This window comes from Helianthus annuus, chromosome 16 (assembly GCF_002127325.2).
Source record: "Helianthus annuus cultivar XRQ/B chromosome 16, HanXRQr2.0-SUNRISE, whole genome shotgun sequence".
In the NCBI taxonomy this organism is placed as follows: domain Eukaryota; kingdom Viridiplantae; phylum Streptophyta; class Magnoliopsida; order Asterales; family Asteraceae; genus Helianthus; species Helianthus annuus.
This window is the reverse complement of record NC_035448.2, coordinates 27,900,863-27,910,677: the sequence shown is the minus strand read 5'-3', so window position 1 is coordinate 27,910,677 and position 9,815 is coordinate 27,900,863. Positions and strand designations below refer to the sequence as shown.

Here is a 9,815-nt window from a genome sequence, read left to right as displayed (position 1 = left end):
AAATGATTTACCATACTATAACCGCCACCCCCAACGGCTACCCTCAAACAATTACATCGACCAAACCAATTAAAGTCAGCCATGTCACATTGCCTCCCCGCCCCACACCAGGCTCAATCCCAACACCAGCGGAGCACCCCATGACCAATGCTAGCCCAGTGTGGTCTAGCCAGCGTTGCTTGGCAACCGCCGCCCAACCCACGCCCACACCCACACCCACGGTCTTACTAGCCTTTGGGGACGACACTCTGATGACCGTCGGATGCAAGACACACTCCAATCTAAGGCGCATATTAACGCAGAATACCATAGCAATAATAAACCGCAATACACAAAACAACACTTCAACAACACACATTAGTGTGTGTAGTTGCAGATCTCCAAACTGTTCAAACACTCTTTCACAGTTTCCTTCAGAAACAAACCCTAAAAATGGAAGAAAAGCACAATTCACCGGCAACCGCCGGTGAACAACCACCACCGTCGTCATCGGAGGCACCACCGTCACGGCGAAGAGGCGGATTGAAACGGAAAGCGTCAAATCTCCACAACAACAACGCATCGACACCTCCGCCACCGTCCTCGAAGCGTCAAACGCGAGAGAAACCGTCGCCGGTGTTGTTTTCTCCGATCCACAACGGTCCGTTGACTAGAGCGAGGTTACAGCCTAATTACGGTGATACGTCGACGTTTTGGGAGGCGGTGGCGGTGAATGAAGGGGAAGGTGCAGTGGCGGCGGCGGCGACGATGGCGGCGAAGGTGGAGGAGGAGTTGAGTGCGAGGAGAGAGGCGTGGGAGGCGTTGGAGGCGAAGGTTGAAGCGGAGTATGGTGTTGTGAAGTCTCGTGGTGATAGTGTTCATGTTGTACCTGTTTCTGCTGGTAAATTACTTGATTGTTGAGCAAAATTATTGATTTGGTTGTTTAGGTTTTGATGTGCATACAGTACCTAGGGTTTAGATGCTGCTACATTGAAAATTAGGGTTTCTAGATTCAAAAGAGGGAAAATGACATTGGTAATGCTATTAGAAAATGTGAAGCTTTAGTTTGTATGGTCGACTGTCGAATTTGTTTAAAGAAATTCTTTGTACACATTAACTTAATCGAGGAAAAGAAGTATTTTGGTACCTTTAACAATGTTTATCTAGCAGCAGTTGGAGATATAGTCTCCTATGAATTTGGTGTACTGATGTGCGCTGAATTTTGGCGATAGTATTGTTAGCTGCTGTTACAGTGAAACTTAGGGTTTCTAGATTCAATAGAGGCAAAATAATGTTAGTAATGCTATCAGAAAATGTGAAGTATTTTATATAGTCGAATGTCGAAATTGTTAAAAGAAATTGTTTGTACGTTAACTTAATTGAGAAAAGAAGTATTTTGGTACCTTTAACAATGTTTACCTGGCATCAGTTGGAGATATAGTTTCGTATGAATTAGGGGTACTGATGTGTTGAATTTGCAATAGTATTGGGCTCAGTTGCTCGCTTTTTTGTATTGCTAGAATCGGTGAAGAGGATATGCAAGCTTGACATTTTTCATTTTTGGTACACGATGAAAGAAATTTTGGGATTTTCTATGGTCGAGACCTTGGATCAATATTCTTTTGATTGTTGTATACTTTATTTGTAGATTTTGTTGTTGAACTGACACACGTGTTTTGTAGGTTGGTTTTCATGGACAGAAATTCATCCATTGGAGGAGAAAGCATTGCCGTCTTTCTTCAACGGAAAGCTGGAGAATCGGACTCGTGAAATTTACTTGGAAATTCGTAACTCAGTTGTGAAAAAATTTCATGAAAATCCCAAAACTCAAATAGAGGAAAAAGATCTTTCCGAAATACCAGTTGGAGAATTGGATGCTAAAAAGGAAGTGATGGATTTTTTGGACTATTGGGGGTTGATTAATTACCATCCACTCCCTGAGACAGATGTTGTTAACTCAGTGGGTGATACTGAAGAAGCTGCAAAAGTAAATTCACTGATACAGAAACTGTATGAGTTTGATGTGGAACAATCGTGCTCCCCCGCTGTACCCCGGAGTAGCTTTGCAACACCTGCGGTTCCGTACCGGTTGCCCGAGTCCATACCGGTTGATGACTCAGCACAGCCCGAGGGACCATCTGTTGAGTATCACTGCAATTCATGTGCAGCTGATTGTTCTCGTAAGCGTTACCACTGTCAGAAGCAGGTCTGTTTTTTTTCTTATTACTTAGTTTATCGCCACATGTTTGTGTTATTCATGCCATTCTACCAAACGGTGCCTGCTGATACGCCTTTAAGTTTTATTTTTGACTTGTCAAATAAAAGTAGAGAAATGATGCCTATGCCTATCGCTACTTGTTATTCATCCATGGTAGTGTGAGGAAGTGGGCCCTTTACTGCATTAGGTATATGTATCGTTTCTCATACAAGTATTTTAACATGGATAAAATTTAGCTATAAATGAGCTTTATATACGATAGGAAAACATGTTTCATATACACACACACTATGTAGTTAATATCGCGATATATCACCAATATATCGGTGATATATCGGTTATCGATCCCCTGGTGAGATATCGGTGCAAAATATCGGTACCGATATTGGACCGATATATCACCGATTTTCCCGATATCAGTACCTCTTTTCTTAGTTCTACCATTCGTCTTTCTTCTTATTGCTGCGATTAGTGTTTTAAGTCTTCATTGTTAAATGTTAGTGTTTTAAGTCTTAATGAGTTCCTACTGGCTACAATTGTAGTGTTTTGCAAGTTGCAAAAGGTTAATTTGTTGATGGTAGGAAAGTATACTGAACTGTTAGTGTTAAATTGCTATATAGACAAATTCAGCATGATATTAAAATTACCGATATCCCACCGTGATAACCGATATCTCAAATATCGGTCGATTTTTTACCGCATTAACTGCTTAGCATACACATAAATACACAAATCACATTTGCCTGTTTTATGTTGATTTAGTTTCTGTTAGGCAGGCAGATTTTGACTTATGTACTGAATGCTTCAACGAAGGCAAGTTTGACTCTGATATGGCCCCATCGGATTTCATTCTCATGGAGCCTGGTGATGCTGCTGGTGCAAGTAGCGGAACCTGGACCGATCAAGAAACACTACTTCTTCTTGAAGCTTTGCAACTCTTCAGTGAAAACTGGAACGAGATTGCTGAACATGTTGCCACAAAAACCAAAGCTCAATGTATTCTGCATTTTCTTCAAATGCCGATTGAAGACACTTTTCGGGATTGTGATGATGATGATGAGAAGAAAGATACAAAAAGTGTTGATGATAATGGTGAGAAGAAAGATGCAAAAAGCTCTGATGAAAATGACGAGAAGAAAGATGCAAAAAGTTCTGATGAAAACAACGAGAAGAAAGAAGTTGGTCAAAGTCAACAGGAAAATGACGACAAAATGGAAGTAGATAAGGAGAACGGTGATTCACAAGATACGAAAGAAACCAAGGATCTGAAGGCTGATAATGATCAACCAGGTTCCGGTCCAATGGAGATCTCGGAATCGGTAGATGATGATAAAATGAAAGATGATATTCAGGAAAATGGTGTGAATATTGCAGTGAAAGCACTAAGAGAAGCATTTGATGCCGTGGGGTCCGTTTCGTCTCTTGATGAGAAACTTTGCTTTGCTGATGCTGGTAACCCTGTCATGGCAATGGTAAGTTAAATTCTTCTGTGTGTGTGCTTTTATCTCCTGGTTCAAGGTTGTAGGGGTGATAAACGGGTCGTGTTCGTGGGTTGACAGGTTCAACTCGACCCGAACCTGAAAATTTTAGACGAACTGGAACACGACCCGAACTCAAAAAATGTGTCATACATGTAACATATGAACCCGAACACGACTCGAATATTCGCGGTTGACCCGAACATGACCCGTTCAACCCAAAAAAAAATATTTTTTTTTATTTTTTTCGCAAATTAATATGTTAAATTAAAATTTAGAGTGGATTTCAAGGATTGTCCTTTATCTTTATACCCATTTTCAGGCGCTGTCCTTTATGTTCAAAATTGACGAGTTTTGTCCTTTATGTTTTCATATCATACACGTTTTGTCCTTTAGGCCTAACCCAGTTAGTTTTTTTAGTTAAATTTGGTCATATGCTTTGTACATGAGAGCATTTTTGTCAATTCAAAGGTAAGTTCAACGGCAGATTTACAGCTCAAAGCTTCTGCAACCTTTGAATTGACAAAAATGCCCTCATGTGCAAAGCACATGACCAAATTTAACAGAAAAAACTAACTGGGTTAGGCCTAAAGGACAAAACGTGTATGATATGAAAACATAAAGGACAAAACTCGACAATTTTGAACATAAAAGACAGCGCCTGAAAATAGGTATAAAGATAAAGGACAATCCTTGAAATTCACTCTAAAATTTACTAAAAAAACACAAATGTGTATAATGCAATTACATTTTAATTATGAAATCTTATGTCAATTTCTCTGTTTAAGTTATAATTATAGCATAAAATACACACCTAGGGTTGTAAATGAACCGAACGTTCAACGAACAGTTCGTGAACCGTTCGGCGGGAAGTTCGTTTATCTTCATTCGATTAGCTTAACGAACGAACACGAACAAAAAATTCCGTTCGGTTAGCTTAGCGAACGAACACGAACATAGGTCTCGTTCGTTCGACTGCGTTCGTGAACGTTCGGTAATATGTTCGGTTACGTTCGTCCGTGTTCGTTTGATTATATTAATAAATAATAAACCTTTTATCTAAACATATTGAAAACTTGAAACCCTATTTTTTTCTAAGTTAGCTAAAATTTGGACATGCTAAGACATTTTTGGGGATAATTATGTCTAAGTTAGTTAAAGTTGATTCATCGTTTGGTGGTGTATTAGACTTCTTGTATTTTGATTTATCATTTGATGGTTGTATTTACTACTTATATCCAATGTTTAATGATAACAATATTTTTATTTTTTTTATTTTCAAGTTAAATGTTCGTGTGCGTTCTTTTTTATTTGCTTGCGTTCGTTTGTGTTTGCTTGCGTTCGTTTGTGTTCGAGACCAGTGTTCACGAACTGTTCGTGAACAACTGAATTTTCTTAACGAACGAACATGAACATAAACTTATGTTCGGTATGCATTCGTGAACAGTTCGCGAACATGTTAATTTCCTTAACGAACGAACACGAACATGGCCTTGTTCGTGTTCGTTCAGTTCGTTTACAGCCCTATGCACACCCAATATAATTTATGACATGAAACATATTGTAAAAAATATAATATAAATGGGTTAAACGGGTCAACCCGCCAACCCAACCGGGTTGACACGAACCCGATCTGCTTAGCTAAACGGGTTTGCGGGTTCAACTTGAAACTGACCCAAGCCCGTTTGGACTAAACACAAACCCGCGAATTTTGTGTTAGGTTCGTGTCAGAAATTCACACCCCTACAAGGCTGTAAAGAAAGGTCTTGGATTTTTTCTTGAGTTTGCTACCTTTAATTTTGTTTTCAGGCAGCGTTTTTGACTCGGTTGGTGAAACCTAATATTGCGACTGCTACAGCCCGTACGTCTATGAAATCTGTGTCGGGCTTGCAGCTGTCTGAAAGGCATTCGTTTCTTCTAGAAGACCCGGCTGATGAAACAACAAAAGCAGATGACACAGATAGGTCAATACATCTCTAGATCCATATCTAATTAACATTTAAAAAATATTACTACTTAACTGAAGGTGGAACTGTGGAAGTTTTAACTAATTTACTTTAAAATGAATTGATTTGGGTTATGTTTTTAACTCAAAACATGTCAAATGCACCAAATTTAAAATTTAAAAAAGTTACTTGATTGTTATTCAAATGTTTTGAACCTCCTTTATATAATATCTAAGGTTAATGTTTGGTTAAACCAACTAACCTTATATTTACTTGTTGAAAATGCAATTTTAACCGATTAAACAGGTTTAATCATTAATGCGAATGCTGAACTAGCTTTTAACTTTAAATATTGGTTAAAGTTCAATAAAACTAACCAACTTTCATTATTTTAGCCGTTTGGTCAAACTTTTTTTTTGTGATGGTTATGTTTCTCGACTTTTTTTTTAACTATGATTATTATCATTATTATGTACACGTATCATTCACATAAGCATTTGCCAATTAGCATGTTCAGCTATTCAAAATGATATTTTTAACAAGTCAAAATCGTTAAGGGACATAAACATTTCACAAAGAAAGGTAAAGACACTAAACCGCTAAATACGTTGAAAGTTGGTTTAAATATAACTAACATTTAGTGGGTATATGCAGAGATGTGCAAAAAGTGGTGGAGCAAGAAGTCTCGAAAGAGAAGACCGATTCTTGCGATAAGCAGGAAGATGAAAGGGAAGGTACAAAAGTAACTGAAAACGAGAACAAAACGGAAAAACAGTCGGTTTCTAATGAGAAAAAAGATGTGGTTACAGCAGAAGTGACAGTTTCTAAAAAAGGAAGCAAAGCTGGCACACGAAGAAAGGGGGGTGCTTCAAAGAAAGACAAAGATCCAGCAACTGAGAAACCGCCTGTTATTGAAGAAACAAATAAGCAAACTGATAAAGTGGAGAATAATTCTTCAGATTCTAAAAAGGAAACCGAAGATCCTGCTGATGGTGGGACAGAGTTAGGGTTAGTGGTCTCTGAGTCTACTGAAGCTCCAAAAGACGAGGAGATGGCAGAAAAGACAGAATCTCCCCCGTCTACTTTGGCTAACAACACGCCGAGTTCAGGTTTTTTATTTTTTAGTTTCTTGAACAATTCAATTGTACATATAAGTAACTAAAGATAAAATAAATAGTGTTAAATAGTACTATTTAACGCTATTTGTTCAATTGCCCACTATTAGGGGTGAGCAAATGTCCGTTCGGTTTGGTTATTATGTCGGGAATTGGTTCGGTTTTGGTTATGTTCGCTTGTTCGGTTAATTAACAAAAACAAAACTTGTGCAAAATTATAAGCTTAGTATGGTTAATCAAGGGTTTTGAACCATTTTCAAGCATACAAATACAGAAAAATACATGAAAATATGTTTCAAATACGTGGAAAATACATGAGATAGAAGAAAATATGTCTCAAATACATGGATATACATGAAAAACACAGAAATATATAACTCTCGGTTTCGGTTCAGTTATTTCGGTTTTGGAAGAAGGGCAAACTGAAACCGTAACCAAATGATTCGGTTTTGGCCATATCTTAACCATAACCGACCGGTTAAATACTTAAATCGGTTTTGGTTATTTTCGGTTCGGTTTTTTTCGGTTATCGGTTTTCGTATGCTTACCCCTAATAGCGTATAACAATTATGCTCTGTCTCAAAGTAAGGGTAGGATGGGAAACTTGATGATTTATCTCGGAAGCGGACATTAATTTTGAAACAAACTAATGTAAAAGGTTGGACAGTATTTTTAGGAAGCAGTACTTAGGCTAAACGTCGGTTAGTATTTACAAGTGAAATCTTATTTGATTATACCTAATTCAATTTGTTGGTTATACTTATCAATGTAGGGGACACAGGAGCAAAAGACTCGAAAGACGTGAACGAAAAACCTCCAGACACTAAAGATGACCCGGTTACGCACAAATTGACACGTGCAGCTGTTGCTGCCATCTCAGCTGCTGCAGTTAAGGCTAAATTCTTAGCAGACCAGGAAGAAGACCAGATTCGACAGCTGGCCACATCGTTGGTAGAAAAGCAGGTAAGGTGGCTAGTTTCAACCCGTTCGTTAGGTCCTATCTACAATGTGTCATACGGGTAAATAAACAAATTTAGCTAAAAAGTTAACAGGTGCAAGTGTTTCAAGTTGTATTTTTAATGCATATATTCTCCTCAAATCACTTTATTAAAGGTAACGTAGCTGCTAAAGTCATAATTAAGGTATAGAGTAAAATGCCATTTACGTCCCTGAGGTGTGGCTAGTTTTGCGACTTTCGTCCAAAGGTTTGTTTTTTCTGCATCTGGATCCAAAAGTTTTGAAATTTTGCCATTTTCATCTGGCTCGTTAACCCCATCCATTTTTTTCCGTTAAGTCAGGGGTATTACCGTCCTTTTTGTTAACTTAAAGAGCAATATGGTCTTTTTTCAGGGATATTTGATCTTTTTACATACAGTGAAAAAGACCGAATTGTCCTTTAACTTGACAAAAAAAGACGAAAATACCCTTGACTTAACAGAGAAAAATGGATGGAGTTAACAAGCCGGATGAAAATGGCAATATTTCAAACCTTTTAGACCCAAATGCGGAAAAGCAAACCTTTGGACGAAAGTCGCAAAATTGGCCAAACCTCAGGGACGAACATGGCATTTTACTCATGGTGAGAAGGTGTAAAAGTTTGTTTTTATTATTTGCAGGATGCCCTTTTAATAATATAGTTTTTGTAATACTTGACACATATCTTTTATAGAACAAATATCTAAAAGTTGGGCAAAATGTGTTTCGGGTCAACCCGACCAAAATTACCCATTTTCGCTTGAATTTGTTCGACTCGTTACCAACTTTGCCCCTTTAATTGTTGCTTGCTTAAATTTGTACTACAGCTGCACAAGTTGGAGACAAAGTTGACTTTCTTTACTGAGATGGATGGTGTGGTATCAAGGGCCCGCGAACAATTAGAAAGGTCAAAACGGGGACTTTACCATGAACGGGCCCAGATAATCGCAGCCCGTTTGGGCATGTCGGGTGCTGCTTCCTCTAGGCCCATGGCACATCCCGGACAAAGGCCTCCAAATCCTATGGGAATGACCCCTCAAAGACCACCACTTTCGAGACCCATGATGGGACCCGGACCCACACCTCCGTTTTCTAACGCAATGGGGCCCACGTCAGTTGCGGGAAACCCTGCTCAGATTTCAAACAATCAAGCAATGAAGTAGTTGGGCCTGCAGATAATGAGTAGGTGTGGTGGGTGCGTGTTATTTAGTTACAAGGATAACCTAGGGTTCATTTGTACTTGATTATTATCTTCTTCAGGTGTGATGGGTAGGTATTGTATGTTGTATGGCTGCATACACTTTTTAAATTTTAGAGTTGTCTTGTTTATATATTTATAAATTTAGCCAGCTAATAAACTGAAGAAAAGAATTTCATATCGGCCCCCTGCTGACTGTTGCTTTCTACTCTACCTCAATGGCGCCTCGCAGGTATCATCATAAGTTCGAGAACACTAAAATGTCATGTTCATACTGAACAATCCTTTGGAAAAAAAAGGGGTATAATGATCTTTTTGTTCTCTAAAACATGAAAATCTACCTTTTTCTTCACTTACCCCAGTTTTTTGCTAGTACATTTCTACTGGTGACAATGGGCAGATTCTAGTGTGTTTGGGTCAAAATTGGTTGGATTACTCATAGTTTAGAGCGTAAAACATGATTACATTATTTTGATGATTTATTTTATAAGTTGAGAAGGTTTTATGAATAAGCAAAATACACTTTTAGGATAATTAACACAGAAATATTACCAGATACAACCATAAATGTTTTAAAATTTACACAGCAAATAATCCGTGTATTTACACAGCAAATAATCAGGAATTAGATTTTGGTTTATAAATAAAACTAGCTTACAACCCCGTGTATTACACGGGTTTAATGACGAAAAATGTAAATTATGAACTTGTATATAATCTTTATTAATGAAATGACTTATTTAGATAAATTAGTAAAATAAAAGAACAGATATATTTTCGTTAGAGAAAAATGCCCGGATAGTCCTTGTGGTTTCGCATTTTTCACCTATAGTCCCCAACTTTCTAAAATTACCTGAATAGTCCCTAACTTTTCATTTTTTGTTCCCGGATAGTCCCTGGGTCTAA

The 9,815-nt window shown here is 38.0% G+C and overlaps 1 protein-coding gene across 2 annotated transcripts; it reads left to right on the top strand.

The window, feature by feature from the left end:
* Nucleotides 1-306: 306 nt before the first annotated feature.
* LOC110919132 (SWI/SNF complex subunit SWI3D) lies at nt 307-9,089 on the top strand. Of its 2 annotated transcripts, none has more exons than XM_035985753.1 (7): nt 307-880; nt 1,662-2,185; nt 2,974-3,669; nt 5,485-5,639; nt 6,276-6,730; nt 7,509-7,584; nt 8,547-9,089. In XM_035985753.1, exons 1-7 carry the CDS (start codon nt 433-435, stop codon nt 8,872-8,874), a joined length of 2,682 nt encoding a protein of 893 aa, XP_035841646.1. In that variant the 5' UTR covers nt 307-432; the 3' UTR covers nt 8,875-9,089. The 2 variants fall into 2 exon arrangements, with proteins under 2 accessions (XP_035841646.1, XP_035841645.1); XM_035985752.1 differs by having other exon boundaries at nt 308-880; nt 7,509-7,699; nt 8,539-9,089.
* The last annotated feature ends 726 nt before the right edge of the window (nt 9,090-9,815 follow it).

Excerpts from the sequence above, each read along its gene's own strand:
- LOC110919132 (XM_035985752.1), top strand. The coding sequence starts at position 433 with ATGGAAGAAAAGCACAATTCACCGGCAACCGCCGGTGAACAACCACCA. Across the intron at positions 881-1,661 it reads TGTTGTACCTGTTTCTGCTG|GTTGGTTTTCATGGACAGAA; the intron begins GTAAATTACTTG and ends CGTGTTTTGTAG. Across the intron at positions 6,731-7,508 it reads TAACAACACGCCGAGTTCAG|GGGACACAGGAGCAAAAGAC; the intron begins GTTTTTTATTTT and ends TTATCAATGTAG.